A 22068-nucleotide genomic window follows, 5' to 3' on the forward strand; every position below is an offset into this window, starting at 1 on the left:
CTCCGAATACCGCAACTTGACAATTTGTAGAATCCCAAATAACGGACCCCCCCCGGTCAGATTTACACGGCACTTGATGAGGCAGGGAGGATGCCGGTGACGCAGCCGGTTGCCGGATTGCGTTATAAATAAGCCTCCACTTAATTGCATTCCCCTGACAGAGAGCAGCGAATGGAGGGCCAGCATATTTATTGCCACTCAAAGCGTGTGTACAAGTGTGAGCATGAGCCAGGGTGTGTGTGTGTGTGTGTGTGTGTGTGGCATTTCTCAGCTCCAATATGTTTGATCAGATAAGAAAATGTCTTCTGAATTGCTTTCTGTGCGCTGTTATCACACAATCTGCGTCGTTTCAAAACACTCGATGACCTCTGGCTTGTACTTGTGTACCACTACAATGATATTGTGTACAAAAAAAAAAATACAAATGAAAAAAAAGGTGTTACTGCATGTGTTCAGGTGCGCATAACTGCATCGATGTGAATATTCTCTCGCTCGATATTTATATTTTAGATTCGCATACGCATTAGGATTGACTCGGACGTCATTGCTAGCGAGTTGCATTAATTCATGCAGACAAACAAGTTTAGCTGTCATTTGGATTATGAGGAGGTCTCCCATGTAAGGGGGGTGGGGGGTCCCTGGACCGAAAATGTTTGAGCAACCCCCGACGTGAGCCGGTCCATTTACGAACTCGTGGAGGCGTGACGGCGAGGGCAATTTGCGCGGCTAATTCCGCTCAGTCTGCTGTGCACCACTCGTTTGTTTATGAATGTATCAGCGCCTTGTTAAACACGCGGCGTCTCCAGGGGAGGACCCCCTCAGCCGACAAGCAGCTGCCGCCGGTGAAAAAGCGACATTTGGCCCACGAAGCCTTGGAGGATTTTTCGATTGTCACCGAAAGGTTGCGATGTTGAGCAAAGATCACTCATGCATAAACAAAACAAAACAAAACAAAAAAAAGACCATTCAAGGATGGCACAAAATAAAGACACCAACATAAAGTGCAAGAACTCATTTTCACAAAAATCATCGCGCACACATTGTCAATATTCGATCCTACGTTTGTCCTGCATATCATCCCAACTCCGCAAAAATGATTAGGCCTACTCATGTTGGAGCACAGGGCAGTATAAGACCCGGTGTAGGCGGAACTAAGCCATGTGTGCCATCTAGTGGTGAATGGAGGATATGACACCCCAAAACTATCGTATGGAAACCACTATTCGTGGGAGACAAGGAGTCGGCCAACTCGCAAACAGCGAAAATCTGCATCTCATTGACGCCCATTGTGTGTGAGTGTAAGAGAGAGAGAGAAAGATATATTATATTGATTGATTGATTGTTTCTCCACCAAGCCATTCATCGGTCCAGTCATCCATCCATCTCTTCATCAACGTGAGAACGAATGAGTGGACAGTGCCACGTCAAGCTCCGCCCCACACAAAACAAGCCGATCGTCGTCCTGCGACACGTCCTCCGAAACAAAGGGGTACTTGGCAATTTAGCATTTTGGGAGCCTTTCCGAGGTTTTGGCCCACCTGCGCGCTATTCATCACTCGACCGGCCGTCACGTTGGACTCAGCGACCCCAAAACAATGGTTGGATCGATACACAACACACAACGACAGCGTTCCGGCCATAATACGAGTGGCTCTTCCTTTCTGCGTGGCCCCGTCGGGAAGTCTCCTTCGCACATAAATCAAGACAACGACAGCGCCAACCCCAGAGAGGCCGGCGTGCCCCCAGGAGCCCTCCTGATCACCCTGACACTTGTCTCTCCCCCCCCCCCCACACCCCCGGGGTTGTGACACCAGCAGAAGGTCCCGCTGAGCGGAGGATGTCAGATATACGGATGTCAATTTGATTCGCAGCCTGAGCGCCCTTGTTTGCAAGGAGGAGAGAGGAAGAATCGATCAATATTTCCAGAATTGCAATTCCGTAGAGTTTACACGCACAAAACCAAAAAAATAATCTCAATAATCTGGTGATAAACACTACAGACCACGATCATTTTGCTCATGTTGATCTTGATCTGAATTGTTCCAAGCGTTTCATCTCGAGTCCGAGTACCGACTCGCATCACTGTAACACTCTGTGTGATTGCTTGACCTGCGAAGCAAAGTGACACACGTAAACAATCAAAGGAAAACAAATGAAAATGGGGGGGGGGCAGGGGGGAGGAGGGGGATCCACTGGGATTAGAGTCACCAGGTTAGCTCAGGATTTGCCACAGTTGTTGTGTGACAAATCCTCACATTGAATTCCCCCCCACCTCGCGTGTAACACACACACACAGGAGCACTGGGACGAGAGGAAAAACAAGTGTATGCAGGCTTGGATGAGATACGAGGCTTAAAAAAAAAAACAGCACTGTTATTTGATGGTTATTTCATCCTTAGCATCGGGCCATTCAAGCCAATCACAAGTCAGAAGAAAAACTGTTCCCTGAAAAAGCCTCTTTCACAAGATGTAACACGACGTAGCGCTCCACTTTCACCAACTCCTAGTGAAAGCACAGAAACATCAGCCATACAGAATACACACTCGAAATAGACTGCGACCAAAGCCAAAAATTAGCACACCGTCAAAAACCGCGTGAGGACGCGCCGCAGGTTATTCGAAGTGACACGTGTCAAACGTGAGGCCATTTGAGTCAATCTGAAACCGGAAGAAAGTCAGTGGCAGATTAACGACAGTTCGGACATACAGGTACAATCGAGACCTCGACCAAGACCAAACTAGCCAACCGTCCCTCCCCAAATTTTTTTTTTTATTCACCGTTGTATGCTTACCGTCACACCATTTTAGCGAATCAGATGCAAGAATAAAGTCCTCCCTGGAAAAGGCACGACTGGCCGTACGTCATATGAGGGATGTTCGATACCACTTTCGTTCAAACCGAGGCCAGAACGATCATAGCGGGACCTTGAGTACTTCAGATATGTCAAATTTCATTGAACAAAATGACAAAAATGCTCATGAAAAGAAGTGGAGTCCAACTGCAAAAAAAAAACAAAAAAAACCCCAAGTGATTGACAACCCCTCGAAACTTTTCATCGTTGCTTAACGTCAAATTTGGAACTGGAGATGGACCACAAAGCAAAAAAAAAAAAAGATTTTGTAGGCGAGCTTTTCCGCAAATAGGAAAAATCAGAGAGGAATGGACCCCCCCCCCCCCCCACCCGCTTTATGATGGCTTACAGATGCTGCAAGACGGCGCATGTCTAAATGAAGCTACACAAGAAACTTCAACTATGTTCCTTGGCAGAAGATGGCGCCAAAGAGGTGATAAGTCCGTTTTTTCAGTGAATAATGGAAGACAGATTGCGAGAAAGAAAACAGCTGCCTTACCAGGTCTCATCGTTCTTGAACTCCAATTCGCCGTACGCGTCCTCAAAATCCTCGCCGCCCCCCTTGGCGAGCCCCTCCAGGGTGCGGTAAGGCACAACGACCGTGCCCCGCGCGCCCGACGTCCTCAGCACCTTGACCTCCGTGACGCAGACGCTTTCGCTGACGCGCAGCGCGCCGCTCTCGAAGGTGAAGATGCCGGCGTGGTCGTCATCCAGGATGGTGACGGTGGCCACGGCGGGGAAGCCCAGCGCCGCTTTGGGGTACGGCAGGCTGTTGGCCGACAGCAGCTCCTCCTCTGTCTCCAGCACGCGCAGGTTGCCCAGGCGCACGAAGAAGTGCTCGTCCTCCTCGAAGATGTCGTCGTCGATGATGCCCACGCTGATGTCCTTGAGGGACTCGCCGGGCTTGAAGACCAGCGTGCCCTCGGTGAACTCGTAGTCGGCGCCGGCGTTGGCCGAGCCGTCCTCCGTCTTGTAGTCCACGCACACGGTCTTACCCATGTCGCCGCCCCGCCGGGCGACGGTGAGGATGGCGGCGCCGCAGTTCTCCAGGCACTGGTAGGCGGCGGGTTCGAAGGCCACGCGCGACACGTACTCCTCGGGCTCGTCGGCGCCGACTTGGCCCGCATCGGCGCAGCGCTTGGCCCGCTCGGCCACGTGCTTCTTCAGAATGTTGCCGGCGCCCGTCATCATGCGCGTGGCTTGGATGCGGTAGAAGGCGCGGCTCTTCTGCTGGTGGGACAGCGCGTGGTAGTTGGCCATCTCCACCAGCTGGTCCGGGTCTTTCTCCGGGTGCTTCTGCTTCAGGTCCTTGAGGATGCGGATCATGTCGCGGCGGGACTCGTCCGCCTCGCGGACCTCCGCGGGGCCCGTCAGGTTGACGCCGCCGTCGGCGAAGTGGCAGTTGACCATCTTGCCGTCCATCTCGATGCCCTTGGAGGAGCGATCCGCCTCGTTCTCGATGATGACGCCGCGGTGTTTGTCGGCGCGGTACTTGCGGCGCATGAACTTGTAAAAGAGAAGCCGGCGGTCGGCCACCCAGGCCAGGAGCACGCAGACGGGGAAGAAGGCCAGCGTCAGGAGGCCCTCCCAAACCTGAACCACGTTGGGCGAGAACACAGCCAGGATCATGTAGAGCCAGATGTACGCAAAGATGCTCCAGCCGGCCGTGATAAAGAACACTCGCAGGTGCTTGACTTTGCGCACCTCACCCTGGGGGATGACGGACACGCACAGGCCCACGATGACAAACATGTTGAAGGCGGCGCTGCCCACGATGGTGGACGGCCCCAGTTCGCCCGCTTTGAACTCGTGGCCGCAGACCTCGATGACGGACAGCAGGATCTCCGGGGCCGAAGAGCCCAGCGCCATGAGGGTCAGGTTGGACACCGTCTCGTTCCACACGCGGATAGTGGCCGTGGTGGTCTCGCCGTTGGGCCTGCGGATCAGCACCTCCTTCTCCTGGGACGTGATAACCTCGATGGCCGCCATGAAGCGGTCGGCGATGATGGACACGCCCAGGAACATGTAGATCATGGCCACAAAGTACACGATGACCCGCGCGATCTTGTCACCCATGGACGGGTCCTCGGGGTACCAGATGGGCAAGATGATGCCGGGGGTGCATTTGGAGTTCCCCAGGCAAGTGGCGTTGTCGGGGCTAAGCGGCGGGCTCGGAGTGCTCCGGGCCTCCGCGCCGAGGAAGGCGATGGCCGCTGAAACCAGTCCTAAGCGGAGGCGGGCCGACCGCCCCGGACTTACGGGCCTTGAGCCCTCCATGCGCCCTCCGTGGTCTCAAGGGTCCTCACCGCACTGCTGATCCAGCACTGGGCCTTGACTTTGATCACCTTAACACAGCACAAGAGAAGACTTTTAACGAGACAATTTTGGGGGCGGGTCCAAACTCTTCTGAATGCATTTTTTTTTTTCCCCACTGGTGCTACATACTCCAAGAGCAGGAGTGTCAAACTCATTTCACATTGTGGGCCACGTACGGCCTCGGCAGATGTCAAGTGGGCCAGACCATTAAAATTATACCATACTCTGCTATAAATAACCAAAATAATATGCCTTCCCTTTGTTTTGGTCTAAAGAAGCACAAGAACATTCGGAAAATGTTGAAATTTAATGAACATATCTTACAAAAGATGTCATGAAGCACCTTAGATTTCCTTCGACAAATATGTAATTTACTTTTATCATTCACATGTATGCATTGCAACTGATCCCACCGATTTAACCTTATTAAAAATATTCATTCCGTGTCTTTTATGTATTTTTTTCACTTTAAAATGATCCTGCCGGCCTGTTGGAACCTCCTTGGGGGCCGGTTCCGGCCCGTGGGCCGTATTTTTGACACCACTGCCCTAGAACAATTTACAGTCAGAAAAATACGGTATTTTGATTGGTTTCTTGCAATTCCTCTCAACTTGATACAACGTGAAGGTGCTAACTTTTTTCCGAATGTTTTGTATCGGCTGTGCATCGGACTCCAGCCACTGGTGATGTTTGACTTCAATTCACAAAGTGGTGAGACAAATTTTCACAGAAAGAAACAAGAGTGTGGAACTGAATTTCCCCCAATTTCACGAGTGCCTAAATTCAGATGGGGCGACCTAGTTTATTAACAGGCTAATTGCGACAAGTTGATTTCCTCCGTGGGAGGCGGGCCGGAAAAAATATTACCCATCCCCCCTTCTCTTGCCCTCTGAAAATGCATGAGCTATTCAGGTCTGGGAAGAAGATAGAGGGGAAAAAATGGAGATAAGGTTTGTTTAATAAAACTCTAGCCTGCGGACTCGTTTGTAATCACGGGAGTTTACTTGGGCTTTTGGATGTGGAGACCAATTACACCGATTGGACTTTGATTGTCTTCAGTTCTCTTGGGAGAAGTGAGGGAGGGAAAAAAAAAAGGGAAAAACACACGTGCGGGTCGGGAAGCAAACTAGCTCGCTCAGCAGGAGCTGCAGCGTGGCTAGCAGCGTCCAAAATGTCGCATTTGCTCAAAAAATGTTTCAAAAAAGGCAAATTAGGCAGAAATAGACCATCAAAAGACGTCACACACATCTTGGATCATGTTCAGCGCAAACCGCTACGTATGAACCCATCCCCACCGCCTCGACAGGATGCGAGCTGACACATATTTAGCGCTTAGGTCATTTGGAAGTGGAAACCATTTGGTCAGTGAGCTAACGTCACATACACCATGACTCTCTTTTGTAACATTACATATAATATTGTGGTTGATATCTTTTACTTTTGCGCAGTTTTGTATAGCTGCCAAACTAAAAACAAAAAAAAACAGTATATATATATGCAAGGCTGGAGATTATGCTCTGATGAGTCAGTCAGTCAGTTAGATTAGCTTGTTATGATTTGAGTGACTTTAGTAGATTGGCTACGTAGTTTATTACAATATTTACTTCTTGCATTTTTATTCCTTTTTTTGTGGAATTCAGACCACAATGAACATACCGTTTAATCAGATCTTCCTGCTCAATGAAGCAACATTTTTTTTGTTGTTGTTGTTGCATGTATTTAAATGCTGTACTTTGCATCTGAACTTGCATAAACTCAATGAACGAAATGTTTATGCAATGTTTAATTAGCCTTGTTCATGCTCCGCAAAGCAAATATTACATTAAAATCTATGCTTTTTGCTTTTCACTTTTTCTTTCGAGTCTTTTTAAATCCCGCTTTTTTGCTTTGCATTTTAACTCATACAAACAAAGTTGTGCTTTGCAGTGGAACTCGCATAAAAAAAAAATGTAATTAATGCGTCGCTTAATTCCTGCTCAGTGAGCTAAACGTTACATGACAATATTCTACTTGATTGCTCCAGTGAGTAATTACTTGCATTAATTGGTGTTAAACATTGACTACGAGCAATCAGTCATTGTGCTGACTTATCACTCCGTGTTTATATGCGGGGGAGCTCTTGTGCATATATGCGAGTTATTAAGCGACGTGATTTATTCATGCACTCCAAGATATTGTATATTCCTGTCAGCGTCAAACGTTGTTTGGCGAGCCAATCGCGTGGCTCAATTCATGGAAGGCTTAAAGGGATTCTCTGAAATTGCATTTTACTCTAGAGCTAAATATTCGGCACACCTGTGACATTTATTTACGGCAATGAGGAACGACCATTTTTATATTTTCGAATATCCGAAAAGATATTTGAACCGTTTTGACAGTATCAATGAAAAAAGAGATGTGTTGTGGTAGGCTGATGAATAAAATTTCGCAAGCATACAACTGGCTAACGGCTAACAATTAGCATGGAGGCAACCAGGGAAACTTTTAGCCCTGTGGCAAATAGTGAAAATCCGGTTCATTCTGGAATTACCGATATCTGCCACAAGGTGGCGATAGTGCTAGTTGTATACTTAAAAAATTGCCTGTCTGTAAATGTTGTAACCATGGCGACAGCGCGTGAAGGTGGAATGAACAGAAACAATGATGCAATGGTAAGTGTGACAATAACCATATAACAGAATTTATACTGCGCCTTTTCCAGTTTGGGCCGTAAAATTTATGAACCATTTGCGCTCACGATCACACATAGGAACAATTTAGATTCTTCCATGAACCTCACATGCATGTTATTTGAATATGGAGGAAACCGCTGGGGAGAGCATGCAAACTGCACATAGCAAGGCCGTAGCCAGGATTGACCACCTAGCCGCGCGCAGTTAATTTTTAATTTTTGAATTTCTTGAGCTGGGCCATTAATTTGCTGAGCGCTCTCTTGCTCGGGTTTCTTAACGACATTACTCTGTGAGACATATCTAGTTGAATCCAGTTAAGACTAGCAGGGCACGCATTCTCACATGGCCTTGAATATTGCGAGCATTGAGGCTGAATGGACCGGTACAAGTTTGGCACAACTTTTCAATTGGTGCCATGACCCGGATACTTATGGCTTCACAGGTTTCACTGCTAGCATCGAGTATACCAATAAATAACACACGACCGGGCCAATGTAGGACGATTTGATGAATTGAACATCAATTATGCACAGAAATTGACTTAATCAAACAGGCGATAGTGTAAACTGTCTGCGTTTCCACCACAATTGCACAGACTTGGCCAACTAGGTACAGATTTTGAAAAAAAAATGTATGTGTATGAACGGCTCACATTTAAAATGTGGATGTCATGACAGCCTGACTCTATTTTTGGACATGTGTGTGTGGGGGGGGGGGTTATTTAAAAAAAAAAGGGTGGGGGTCATTTGAGCTGCACACTCAGCAGAGTTTCAGCTGTTGCTGATTAATCATCATCTGCTATACCTGAAGTAGAGGGGTAGGAGAAGGCGGGAGGGGGGGATCCCCTCTGAAAGCCCCCCCCCCGGTCAATTTTAAACAGACATATCTAACATCGTGCACGCTACGTGTTACTATGAGAACATCAATGGCGCGCCCATTAGCGCCTGAGGCACGCGTACAAGAGTGTTAATTGATCCATCTGTCACACATGATTCCATCAACATGCATTATTCTGATGATTATGGGGTGTCACGCACCTGGTTAGCTGGTGTGGAAGCTGCACCACATCCTCCCCTCCCAGAGGAAAAAAAAGAAAAGAAAAAGAATCACGCGGACAGCCACCCCACGCCCCTCAAGCCGGCTCGGTTCCCCCGGCGAGAGGCGTCTTGGATCGGATCCGGCGGAGTAGCTCGCCTTGGTTCCCGTGGTGGCGGTGCTGGTAATGGTGGTGGTGACGTCCTCCTAACCCCAGAAGCTCCTGACGTCTGGCGGGACTGAGCGGAGCTGTCAGTGACAAGGGAGGAAGAGGAGGAGGGGCGAGGAAGGGGGAGAGGAAGAGGAAGCGAGGGTGAGTATTTTAAGGTCCTCGCCGGTGATGGATGCTCGCAGCGGCTCGCGCTCGGGCGCCTAGCAGTGAATCAGCGATCTCCGGCGTGGAAGGTGCGCACACGACGTTCCTCTTTCTCCTCTTCTACATTCAGTGACGCTCTTCCGCATCGCTCCGTGACCGCCTCCTCATCCTCATCTCTTTCATTTTTTTAATGGGGAGGGGGGGGGGGGTTACATTATTATGATTATTTTTGGTAGCGGCGTCCAATGGTTGCGTCGGCTCATTCCCGCGCGCGCGCGCGGCTGCCTACGTCATCACCCTCATCAGCTGAGAGGAGAAAACCTGCAGCGACGCCGGCGTGAGGGCTGTGGTCAAATTATTAAGTGCACCTGCGCCGCTGAATAAATGTAAATAAAATGCTATGCACCCCCCCCCCCCCAGCTGCCTACGTATGCAACTTTGGATTTTGCTGACGTATACACCATGTGAGTGGATTCCACCTGGTTTTCTAGGGGGGAGGGTGTCAAATATTTTGCCCACGTTGGAGATGAGGATGAGGAGGAGCCCCACCCCAACAACACGACTGATGTTGGGGGGACCATCACAGGAAGGATTGCGAGCGTTGGTGGGGACTCAAGATCCAAGATGGCCTCGTGAATATTTTTTTGTTTGAATCCACTCAGGTGAGCAAAAGTAGTGGAGCAGGTGACTGATGGTTGTTTCTAGTTGCTCGGGTGTTGCCATCTACATTGATTGCTTAAATATTACATCATTGGTGCACCAAAGGGTTCATCTTGAAATATGTCAATGGAGCAGGCCCAGCCATCGGTTCGGAAAGCGACCCAAGCAAAAGGGCAAATAAGCCGATTGATTTCGAAGGCTAACGGATGAAAATGCGCGTGGGGCCGACTGATTTTGAACACGGCAGTTGAACAACAATCATCACGAGTAAACAAATGCGTTGATTTTTTTAATGCTGATCAAGAGAGCGTCGTGATTGATCTTGAAAGTGACCTTATCGTAAAAGAAGCCCGCGGATTTTGAGTGCCACCTGATCAAAAGGCGAAAGAAACATTCGATTTGCAATGCGTCCGATGAAACTCGGTGGGTTTCTTGCCCCCCCTAAGTTTGTTTTCCCAACCCTTAAAAACTTTCAGAGATTGTTGCCGTGAGTCAGAGCATGTAAAATGGCGCTCGCCCGCCCTTCATTAATACTCCTGTTTAATTAATCGTCGGGTTGCAAGCTCTTTGGAATTCATTAAAAGGGATCAATAATGAATGCTAGTCAAAGCACGGTGCGGGATGAAACCCTCTCGTGCTTCAACGTTCAATTTCAGTCGGCAAAGTGCGAGGCGAGGCAGCTCTTATTTGCGCAAGTCAACCTGTCTGATGTTCAAAATTTTAAGATAAATTACAACCCCCCCCCCCCACCCCCCCAACGCGAGTCGAACATTCAGCCATTTACAAATTTACATAACACAAAATTCATTAAAAAAATAATCTGACAAAAAATTTCCCAAAATGTTTGACAGTTTTGTTTTGGTTCCCACCACAAAAAATAGCAATTTGTTAGTTTTGTAAGGAGAAGAAAATACAACTTTTCCAATGCTTGCGTTTCAACATGGGTGACAGTTTGAAGTTATGTTTTTTTTAACTTCCCCCCCCCCAAAAAATTTTTAACTTTTGTATTTTTTCATCCACAAAACAATTTTATTTCTGTGAAGACAAAAAAAGGACAAACATGATATATGGTCCAATTTATGAGATTTTTTTTTACCTCTCTGCCCAGTTTATTTTCTTTATATCTGAAAAACCTCAAAATGTACATCTATGTCAAACTTTTTGCAAATTTCTCCTCTTTTTATCTGACATGTTTTGTTGAAATTTGAAAAAAAAAAAGGTGCAATGTATGTCCAATCTTTTTTTTTTTTTTTAGGCTGTGGCGTAAAACTCAAAGACATCACCACCACCGTCTGCGTGCCGGAGTCCCCTTTTCCTCACGGTGTTGTGGGCGTGGCGGGCACGTTCCCTCCTGGCTCATCATGCGCGGAGTGAAGCTAAAGCGCCGCAGGGGGCATTTTGTTCCGCGTGGACTCCCCTTCAGCTGCCAAACGTCAAACTATTTTTAGACGCTGGCGCAGAAAGCGCATGAGCTGGGAAGCGGACTGACGAAACCACAATCGTGCCCTCCTTCCTCAACAACAGCAATTGAAGAGTTACAATTAAAAGTGCAAGGATGAATCGACAACTTATCGATGATCAAATTCATAAGTTTTTTATCAACGATTAAAAACATTGTCCCAATGCAGTTATTGCAGTCTCCCAACACTGAATATTATCCAGTTTCTGCATTCCTCCGTGAAAGCGGATTGACTATATTTGTGTTTAATGAAAGTAAAACAGTTTTTACTATGAAAACTCGGATCGACTGTCAAACTAAACATCCAACTAAAAGAATTCCTCATGTATTGAAAACAACTACATAGCCTCCACTAGCTGAATGCTAACATTCAATGGCAAATTCTATCCGCACACGGGGTAATAATTAACATCGATTTGGCGGTGTTACCTGGACAGAAATGTTGGTGGAGGAAACGCGGAGAGAGCATAATAACAATGCTCACAAGTATATATTCTCGAATTCTATTTAATTACTGCATAGACAATGTATTCATGATAGAGTGCTCTTTTTGTGTGTTCCCGGAACGAATCAAACTTGTATCTCAAGGCATCACTGAATATCTTAAAGGGGTGTGTCCTAGCTCTCTGGCGTCCTCTTCCTGCGCTGCTGCTCCTGGAATTCCCGGGAGTCCTCCCAGGGCCGCGGGCCGCGAATGTTCCTCCACTCGTCCAAACTGGCATCCTTCATCTTCTGCTCAGACAAAACAAGATGGCGGCGGCCGAAGAGGAGAAGCAAACGTTTCAGTGCAAGCCGGCGAGGCTTCCGTAGTTCCAAATGCGTCCCGGCTGTCGTGCAATGCGTAATTACAAAAATGATTCTCCTCAAGTAGTGCATGCGCCCTTTGGTGGTACACAAAAGGATATCTATCTCTCTCTCTCTCTCTCTCTCTCTCTCTCTCCCTCTCCCTTTCCCTCCATCCATCCATCTCATCTCCTCACCTCATACTCTTGCTCCAAAATGACCGACTGCTTCTGCAGGTTCACTTTGGCCTCCAGTGAGGGATCCAACTGAAACCACGCAAAAGAAACCACATTACCAATGTGTCAAGTGCACTTTGTTGTCGTGTTGATGCAGGAAAGTGATTCTCAAAGTGAGGTTGGCAGGCTCGCTACAGTTAGAGAGTGGTGTACCTTCCTCTTGACCTTTTGGGCATCGTAGCGGATCTGTGTGAACTCTCGCAGGCCGAAAGAACCGCCGACCACGAGCAGCTGAAACAAAAATTCAATAACTACATTTTTTTAAAACAACAGCATACTGCTGGTGAATGCTGAGATATGACAAAGAAAAATGAGTGGAGGACTACACGCAGAATCTCTTAGCAAGTAGTCAGTTCAACCTATTGGGATTTAATATAAGCGGTACGACCTGCTTTTCTTTCCATAACATAATCTTGTTTGTAATATTCTTGGGGTAAAATTCCAAAATATGCTCAGTTGATCTTCTTTGTTGTAAAATAGCATTGATGTAAGCATACGACTCCCTCAACGACAAAAAAGATTTACCGGTAATCATCGCCGTTTCTTCCATTTCGTGTTCATTTTAAATGCCAGGCACAACTAAAGGTACGCTTGTTTGACCAAACATGATGACAACAAAAATAGCTCCTAAGTATTTAATTTACGAGCTGATACTTAAAACTGAGATTTTAGGTATTCAGTGTTTCCATGTGTGTCTGCTGGATTGAATAAACATGGTGGTATCCTTGATATGTTTATTTTATTACTTCATATGGAGTGTTCTAGACTACCTTGTTATTGAAATGTTTTACTAAACGTATCACAAATTACATCGAAAAACCACGACAAAAAATGCTATTAAACATACATGAGGATACTCACTAGCATAGGCACGCCATATCGAACAGTCTTGTTCTTCTGCAGTGCTTTCAAGCTCAACATGTCTCCTTTTCTTACTCTTCTCGTGTCTTAACTGTCAAAGTTCGTGAAACCCAAACAAGAGAACATTGTTTTGGGGTGAACCTTCGGGTTTGGTTCGACGTACTAAAACGTCCAGAGTGCTACGAATATCCCAACGTGACCCACCCAAACGTTTTCATTTCTTTTAACTACCAAAGTATGAATAATAAGTACTTTTTAATTACTACGAATTAATACAATTCCTATTTAATCGCGTAAACGTTAGTGTTGTTCATGTCCAAGAGCAGACCTTGGATGCTGTTCCGGGTTCTGTCCGACCAGTTAAAATGCCCGTAAGGCTACGATTTTCGTAGTTAAACAACATTCCGGCATATTACCTTTCAAATTTTCATTGTTTATTCCAACAAATGTCCACATTTAATCTAAATTCATTTTATTTGAAATAATTCCGTAACAAATCCCCAAATCAATTATTTCTTATGTCAAAATTCGAGTATACACTTAGAGCTTTGGTCCGACAAACTAAAGTGTCCGATGTTAGGCTGCGAAGAAAAAGCGTCATCCATGACACACTTTGGCTCAAAAATTATATTTTGATCTAAACTAAATATAATTTCTTGATAATGCAGTAATCGTCGATGTTTGTGAAGCCAAACCAATCCCCTCGGCCACTTTCTGGGTTTGGTCCGACGTTGTTATTATGTAAGGTACATCATCTGTCGTGAGAAACCCAGTTTAACTGGAGTTCAAGGATAATTTATGGAACTAAAATATGTAGTTTAGAATCCTTGGAAAGAATGAAAGTCAAAATACATATTCATCTGTGAATCTTATGTTTATGTTGCAATAGTCATTAAACCTCAAATGCAAGTGTGGTGGATGACTGGAAATATATATTTGATGCATCAAGATGTTAAGGACTCAAAAACAGACAGAAGATAAACAGACAACATGAAAGCACTTATTTATTACAATTTCCATTTCTCACTCTCAACCAGGTGAAGAAAAATACCTTTTTTTTGTTCAGTATCATAAAATATGTTAACTTTATTCCTTTATGAACGAAGACAACAAGAAGAAAATAAAAACATAACATATTTTTCTCTGTGTAAACTGCTTGGCATGGGGGGGTCGAAGGAACAAAAAAAAAAAAAGATAAGGCCAGAGACGTACAAAAGAAGCGGGCGGGTGAGGGGCAGGGTGGCGGAGAGAGTTCAAAGGTCGCTCTCGCCGTAGAGGGCGGTGGAGAAGGACATGTAGTCGAGGGCCCCGGGCACGCCATCGGGGCCCGTGTACGGGGCCATGCGGGCTATGCAGTACTCCGCCTGGTCGGGGGGCAGCTCCCGTCGCAGCTCGTCCGCCAAGATGTAATTCTGTTGAGGGCCAGATTGATTTGATATATGTGCATGTGTACAGATATACACAAAATGCAGATATTACACCTCAGAACATATCATGGTAATCCCTCGATATGAAATTATGTTTGCCTTTGATTTTTTAAATTTAGAATAAATCAATATTTTTCAGAAGTAACTATATTCAACTGCTTTTTCTTCTTTTTTTGCGTTGCTAACTGACATACCTTATCTCCGGCCAAGACCTTGAAGGAGGCCATGACCTGGTCGGCCGTGTCTGTGTCGGCCGTTTCACGCGACATGAAGTCAATGAAGGCCTGAAAGGTGACCACGCCCATGCGGTTCGGGTCCACAACGCTCATGATGCGGGCAAACTCGCTTTCGCCCTGCAATTCACATGGAAACATACACAAACACTTTCATATTTACAAGAACATAATTGTTCTGCCAGTGGAATTGCTATAGTAGTTATTCGTTTTGTTATTGAATTAGTTGTCTAGCTATTTAGTGAGTTCTTTATTTACTTAGATAGTTGTCTATGTAGGTGGCTCATTACTCATTTAGTTAACTCGTTTTCTGCTGGGTAGCTTACTAGATAGCTCATCAGGTTGCCCGGTAAGATAGTTTGTTATTGTTAGTTCAGTTAGTGAAATGATACCTTGATTGCTCAGTAGCTAATTAGATAACTTAGATTTTGAAATAATTACTCAGGTAGTTTGTTCACAAATTACAGGTTTGCTGGCTACTTAAACAATTATCTAGACAGTTAGTTAATTAATTATTGAGCGAGCTAGTTAACTAGATCATTATTTAGTTAGTATGTTTTCTGGGTAGCTAGCTAGTTATATATACTGCTAGCTATTTGTTTTGTGAGGTTTGATAGTTCAGTAGCAATTTAGCCAGTCAATTCATTAATTGAATAGCTAGTTAATTTGATCAGTATACAATAGCTAGTTAATCCTTCAGTGAGTTACATAGCAACTATTTTTCTAGGTAGCTCGGTGGTGAGTTGTCTGGTCAGCTAAATTTCTCGGGAGCTCGCCAGCTCTTGAGTTATTGATTTGCCAACTACCGGTAGTTACACAGTGATCTCGCTGTGAGTTAGGGGCATGGTCACAGAGCAAATTGAACTTGTATCTCAAGGCACCACGGTGAATGGTATGGTGATTCTCGACTGTGTGCAACAACACGTGGTGTTATCTGCTCACGCCAAAAGAAAGAACAGAAAACGTTACCAGGTTGTAACCAACAGAGATAAGGCAGGACTTGAAGTCGTCGGCGTCCATCACTCCCGTTCTCTTCTACAAAAGGGACGAGCGACGGACGGGAAGGAAAAAACAAAGAGAGAAAAAGGAGAAGGAAGCAAAGGGAAACCATCGGAAGAGAGGACGAAAGGAGAAAAAGCAGGGAGGAAAGAAAAAAAAAAGTGAGACGAGTTTAAGGAGTACCTGTGCGTCGTTGGCGATATCGAAGCCCAGGCTGATCAGGCAGGCCTTGAACTCCTCGGGCCCCATCGTGCCAGTGTGGTCCTGACGTGTGTGGTGGTGGTGACGAGGGGAAGTGGTTGTGGTGATGGTGGTGGGCATCGGGGCCATGCAGCGACACATAACAGCCGTGACAGCCACAGGACAGGACAGGGGGTGGCGGCATTCGGACAACAGCGCAGAAAGTGATTGAAGGTGAGGTGTGGTTGATACCATGCATTGTGGGGGTGAGGGTGGGGGTGAGGAAGGCATGCAGGAGACGCACAAAGAACGGAGAAGACATATTGCATGTTGGTTAGCATCTGCGGGGTCAACGCACACACTCACACACACATGCCGACACACAAACATGCACACACGCACACACAAATATCCACACACATTAACAAACACGCGCACAAACTTGCGCACATTATCACACGAGAACGGCAATGCATATACAAACGCACACAGAAATGCACGCGAACACACAACAAATGCATACAGATGTGCAGACACGCCCACAACTTACACACACACGCACGCACACACGTTCAAATGCACGCGAGCGCACACACGGACACACACACACGCAGTGAGACACACAAACACACACAGACGCAAACATACATATACATATACACACACACACACGCTCGCACGTTGCTTGGCCAGGGCATTCTCAGGCGTTAATGTGCAGTGTGTAAGGCGGGCTCTCAGGCCATGTGGTGAAAGCAGCTACTATAGAGTCTACATACTGTCCATATATTATAACCATTATATAATCTAATCTAATATAAATAATCACCACTAATATTACCTGCTTGCACTAGTCACTGGTTTAACTTGACTAGTTAGCATGTGGTCAGCTGGGAGACCAGGTATTTTGGTGTCGCTGCTAACGTTAGCTGTTAGCAATTGCTCGGAAAATACCAGACTTGATACTGACCCTGTCAAAGTGGTTGAAGGAGGCCCTGAACTCATTGAGCTGCTCCTGGCTGATGCCTTTTGCGTCCCGTGTCAAGATCTGGTTCTCGATCTCGTTGATGGTGCGGGCGATGGTGGTCAGAAGCTGCTCCCAGCCCACACGGATGTGCTGAAAACACGGCACGGGACAAGTTATCACTTGGGTTTTGCTTTCCTAATACTAACGTTAGCCGCTGCGCTGCTGTGAACCATTTGTTGGCTACCTCCATAGTGTAGTTGGTGTGCTTATTGTCAAAGATGAGCGCGGCCTGGATGAGCTGGTGGTCTCCCTCCAATTGCTCAATCTTGGGCATGTAATTGACTATACTCTTCTCATATTGCCGCAGGTGTGCCAACTGGTCCTCCAGCGTGCCGTGCAGTTCCATTGAGATGTAGCCGATTTCCTGCACTCCACACACACACACACACACACACACACACGCACGCACGCACGCACGCACGCACGCACGCACGCACGCACGAGCAAAATATTAGAAGGAGAACATGAGGTTATCCCTGAGCAGGCTCGCCTTTAGACTGACCTCCATCTTGGTCTGGATCCAAGGTCCAATGACGTTGGCCTGGCTGGCGAACTGCCGACGCAGACGCTCATTGTTCTGCTGTCGGGCGTGTTCCTCAATCAGGGCCTGGTCACGCTGAGGAACCAGCTGTCGTACCTGAAAGGACACGTCATTAACAGATGATTATGATGGACTGCAATTCTGTTCATTACATGGCATACAAGAAACTCTTTTTTTTCTGGCTGTGAGTTGGAATATTTCCATATCGATGCTTATGACCGCATGTCTTTAACACGAAGACCAAATATATCAGTGTCACCGCTCACGTTAGCTGCTAGCTGACGAGCTCATGATTTGTGAGACTTATTAAACCTTCTCAGACTGCAGTCACAGGATGACTGGCTGCAAGCCAATATTTTTCAGTGTCACTGTAGGGTAGTGCATTTTTAGCGTCACAGCTAACGTTAGCGACTATCTGGCTAGCAGATTGCTAGCTGTAAGACAAAACATTTCTTTTCCACTGCTACCATCATCTGCTGTGTGTGAGAAAGAGTATTTGCTAATGATTGCTGCCAGTTGCTAGCATGTCACAAACTGTGCCAACATATTTCAGTAGCACGGCTAATGTTAGCTACTCGCACTTGTTCGAGATTGAGTGGCGAGGGTGTGATTGACTACGAGAGAATATTTCCGCCTCGTGGCCGAAGTTAGCTGCAAGCAGGTTTGCACATTGTATGCTGTGAGAAGAAATATTTCAGTATCCCCGCTAATGTTAGCAACTCGCTGGCAAGCTCGCTGTGAGACAAAAATCTTTTAACGTCAAAGCTAACATCATCCATAGGTGTGAAGCAAAGTATCCCAGAGTCATAAGGAGGACAGCTTGTGATCACCTTGTCCCACTTGGTGTTGATCTCCTGAGGATTGATCGTGGTGTAGGGGTTGATGCCGGACATGTTAACGTGGTACGTCTGCATGATCTTAGCGATCTCATTGTGGATGCCCAGGATGGCCTGGCGCTCTTTGTCCGCCTCAGGCAGTGTGGCCTTGAATTGCTCGTGGGCCGTGCTGAGTCCCTGTGGCAGACATGTACTGTAATGTGAGAATATCTAGCAAAAACACCTCAGTGAAAATTGTGGGACTGCATCCTCACCTGGATTTCCTCAATAGTGTGAACTATGAAAGAGTCCTGCAGGTCCTCCATGGCACCCTCCATCCAGTTGTTGAATGGAGCTGCTCTCTTTGCGAACTCCAGGTACAACTGATCGATGGTTTCCAGAAGCTTCTCTGTTCTCTGTAGAAGGTCATCATTGTTTTGTTTAACATTGGATTCAATTAAAGAGCGGAAGAGAACAGACACTGTGAGATCTTTCGGGTATTTGGGCCATTCCTATTTGGTATTTACTGGCTGGTCATCAAACTTCGATGTTATGTTGCGACCGCACGTCATGAACATCAAAACACCCATGCATCCATTTTCTGAACCGCTTATCCAATCACATAAGATAAGATAAGAAAACCTTTATTAGTCTCGCAATGGAGAAATTCCCAATTCACAGCAGCAAAGTTATGAAAGGAAGAAGTAGAACAACAAAATATAGGAGCTGCTGGAAAGGCAGCCACTCTCGCGGCGCCATTTTGAAGTCAAAATAACAAAAATAACACAACACAACACATAGGACACAGTCATGCAATCTTCACCACTTTTCTGGATACATTTTGTTGTCTGAAGCAGCATGAAATATTTGGTTGGAGTTCACTACTGCCCAAAGACAGCTGGGGTAGGCCCCATTCAGTACGCCCGCGACCCTCGTGAGGATGAGCGGATGAGAAAATGGATGGATGGATAAATACAAATAGTCCACTTCAAACCAAAATGGCAGACTTCTCAGGTATTTTAGACCTGAGTTCTTGAGACTTTTTTTTTTTTTAAAGGGACGAGTCGTGATAGACCAGCCTGCCAAATCTCACTGTAGGAATTTAAATTGGCTTCTGGAATTCATTTTCAAGAAACTTTGGGGGGGGCAGACTGCATGTTTGGGCCTTAAATATAATAGACTCACCTGCAGAGCTTCACTGCGTTGCTTGGTCAAAGTCCCAAGGGAATCCCACTGGTCACAAATTCTCTGAGAGCGACTGTTCACATTTGGCGAGTCGTAGTAATCCAACTCACTGGAACGCAAAAAAAAAAAAAAAAAAAAAAAACGGGGACAGCTTTTGAGATCGATTTTATTTCTTCCTTTTTTGTTGTTGCTTGGATTAGTGGCACAGACGTGCTCTTGGGACACTGAATTGGTCTTCCACAAACCCAATTTGGTTCCCAGTTGTTCTATTACTATTGGATTGAAAAGTTGACAAGAAGCCTCTCCAGTGTCAACCTCAGCGGACATTTTTGGCTTACTTCAACTCCTGCGCGATGGCAACAATCTGCTCCACCCGGTCCTGATGGGCAGCCAGGTCGCTCTCAAAGGCCTCGTGCTTCTTCAGCAGCGCCTTGATCTCCGACAGCGACGCCGTCTCGTAGTCTTTGCGCTGCAGCATCTCCTCCTTGCCTGCGCAGGGAGGAAGACAAAAACACAGCCATCACAATCTCACGGCAGTCCCACTGGCGAGCCAGAAGAGGGCAGTGCGGTGAAAAGAGGATGATGTGTTTAAACGAGTCTCCTTAAAATGTTGTTTGTTGATCTGACTTTTACGCACCAGCAAATTACATCAAAAATTCTGTCTGGCAACAATAAAAAATTTCCGTCATTAATTAGCACTTCAGCAACTACACAATTGATATAGTTAAAATGTTTCGCTGTTAAAAACAATACATCTTCATTAATACAGCGCTTTCACAATAGCTGCGGCTGTAAAAAAAAAAAAACAGTTTACAGCTGACATAAAATTAAAAACATACGGCAATATACCACAACTCAGAACATAAGACATTGACAGCCATGCAATCGTAACAACTATTCCTGGGTAAACTGGGTTAACCTCAGGGAATTCTAAGACATACTTCCGAGCCTGGGAACTCCCTGCACTTTTTGTTTCTGTTTGACATGAAGTGAAACATTAACATTTCAGTGATACAGATTTTTTTCGGACCACTTTATTTACTGTAGAAAACTTCAGGGAGCCGTTTATCTGCTGACGTTTTCATTGAACGTTCTGTGACTCGGTGCTTGGCCCGGGAGCTCTCCGCACTTTCTGGTAGAGCTTCAAAACAAAGATGTCTCTCATCGAAGATAAAAGGAAAAAAAAAATCTGAGATGTTGTAAAACTGAAAAGGTGTTTAATAAATACACTTCAAACCAAGTGTCTGAGTCTGTCTGATTCAAAATTGTGAGAAATATTTTGCTTTTCACTGCAAAGGAATATCGGCTCCCAGTGTCCTTCACTACTACTAATAGGTACCACCCTGCGCCGCCCCCCCGCCCCCCACCTCCAGACACACTTACACTCCTGCCATTTTCTTACCTTCAGTCCAGCCTTCGTGGATGGCCGCTTTCTGACGGAACTTCTCGGCCAGGTGGTCCAGTCTCTCCAGGCGGCGGATCTCGTTGAGGAGCCACTCCTCGTAGCCCTTTTCGGCACCCTCCAAGTTGCCCCATGCATTGTTGATGTCCTGCGGGGAAGACGGTTTTTGAGTCTCCGAGCTCGGTGATTCTGAAAGTGTTGTCATGCTATGCGGGCTCCGTCTCCTGCTCGCTGAGGTACCTTTGCCTCATTTTTGGTGAACACTTAAGAGTCCAAGTGTGACTTTTACTTGTACATTATTTTCATCTTGGTGATCACGGTGCTGCTCGGAGAGCTAAGATTTTAATTTTAATTTTTTTACTTGATGTAAAAAAAAAAAGATTGAGAACCCACTGTTGCAGTTTTCTGAGGTGTGAACAAAGGATTTGGAAAGAAAGGAAACCCACCGACACCATCTGGCCCTCGGAGGGCATGAAGGCGGGCCGGTTGCTGAGCCTCAGCTTGGTCTGCAGCGTGTTGAAGTTGATCTCCAGCTGGCACTTCTCCTGCACTTTGGGCGGCTTGTGCAGCCGACGATAGTCGCGAAAGTCCTCCAGCTTCTGCTGCATGGCCTGCATGGTGTTCTCGGGCACGCGGTTCTCCAGCCACGGGATGGTGCGGCGGATCCACTCCAACAGCTGAGTAAAAGAGCGTGCGTGTGCGCGTGTGGACAGAGAAGGGTTGAGATGCATGCAGGTAAAATGAAGGATGGTGGCGGGAAGAGAGGAAGTGGGACAAATGGATGTGATGTATGTATAAAATAAAGAAATAATAAGAATAGAGTTAATAACAAATGCTGTGGGTTTTATAGGAACATTCCCGCTTTTGTACAATGACTGCTTAATCCAAAGTTTAAAAAAAAGAAAGAAATAAAATCACCTTCATTATCCCCATTCAATCAATCTACTATATTTGAAGCCCACAGACAATTTTGGAATTCAACCAAAACTTGCTGTAAAAAGTGGTTGCTACAATAAACGGGAATAATGGTATTCGTTTTGATGGACTATAAAATACAAACTTCCAACACACT

General features: G+C 46.1%; 3 protein-coding genes and 1 long non-coding RNA gene across 8 annotated transcripts in view; 1 reads left to right on the forward strand and 3 right to left on the reverse strand.

Annotated features, from left to right (window-relative positions):
* The window catches only part of slc8a3 (solute carrier family 8 member 3), a 35098-nt gene extending 26074 nt beyond the window's left edge, over positions 1 to 9024 (reverse strand). The window contains exons 1-2 of the mRNA XM_086126723.1: positions 8878 to 9024; positions 3352 to 5197 (exon numbers count right to left, since the gene is read on the reverse strand). Coding sequence (XP_085982849.1) covers positions 3352 to 5129 — 1778 coding nt within the window. The 5' untranslated portion in view covers positions 5130 to 5197; positions 8878 to 9024. The remainder of the gene's footprint in view (positions 1 to 3351; positions 5198 to 8877) is intronic.
* A 134-nt stretch (positions 9025 to 9158) lies between these two features.
* Positions 9159 to 11478, forward strand: LOC147196533 (uncharacterized). Its single transcript, XR_015102623.1, has 3 exons — positions 9159 to 9280; positions 9683 to 9853; positions 11107 to 11478. It is a non-coding gene; the product is annotated as an uncharacterized LOC147196533 (long non-coding RNA).
* cox16 (cytochrome c oxidase assembly factor COX16) lies at positions 11430 to 13544 on the reverse strand. Its single transcript, XM_086126746.1, has 4 exons — positions 13191 to 13544; positions 12483 to 12560; positions 12291 to 12359; positions 11430 to 12042 (listed from the first exon to the last, which is right to left on the reverse strand). Exons 1-4 carry the CDS (start codon positions 13248 to 13250, stop codon positions 11929 to 11931), a joined length of 321 nt encoding a protein of 106 aa, XP_085982872.1. The 5' UTR covers positions 13251 to 13544; the 3' UTR covers positions 11430 to 11928.
* A 624-nt stretch (positions 13545 to 14168) lies between these two features.
* Positions 14169 to 22068, reverse strand: part of actn1 (actinin, alpha 1) — a 30104-nt gene continuing 22204 nt past the window's right edge. For 2 of the 5 annotated variants that reach the window (XM_086126743.1, XM_086126742.1), the window contains exons 10-21: positions 21443 to 21673; positions 20997 to 21144; positions 19933 to 20083; positions 19595 to 19703; positions 18685 to 18825; positions 18425 to 18607; positions 17556 to 17690; positions 17238 to 17417; positions 16997 to 17143; positions 15820 to 15885; positions 14812 to 14970; positions 14169 to 14602 (exon numbers count right to left, since the gene is read on the reverse strand). In XM_086126743.1, coding sequence (XP_085982869.1) covers positions 14444 to 14602; positions 14812 to 14970; positions 15820 to 15885; positions 16997 to 17143; positions 17238 to 17417; positions 17556 to 17690; positions 18425 to 18607; positions 18685 to 18825; positions 19595 to 19703; positions 19933 to 20083; positions 20997 to 21144; positions 21443 to 21673 — 1809 coding nt within the window. In that variant the 3' untranslated portion in view covers positions 14169 to 14443. Of the gene's footprint in view, positions 14603 to 14811; positions 14971 to 15819; positions 15886 to 16032; positions 16114 to 16996; positions 17144 to 17237; positions 17418 to 17555; positions 17691 to 18424; positions 18608 to 18684; positions 18826 to 19594; positions 19704 to 19932; positions 20084 to 20996; positions 21145 to 21442; positions 21674 to 22068 lie in introns of all 5 variants that reach the window. The other 3 variants (XM_086126740.1, XM_086126739.1, XM_086126744.1) reach the window with 2 other exon arrangements.

Source organism: Hippocampus guttulatus, chromosome 13, assembly GCF_054856545.1.
Source record: "Hippocampus guttulatus isolate MCC_2025c chromosome 13, RoL_Hgut_1.0, whole genome shotgun sequence".
Lineage (NCBI taxonomy): Eukaryota > Metazoa > Chordata > Actinopteri > Syngnathiformes > Syngnathidae > Hippocampus > Hippocampus guttulatus.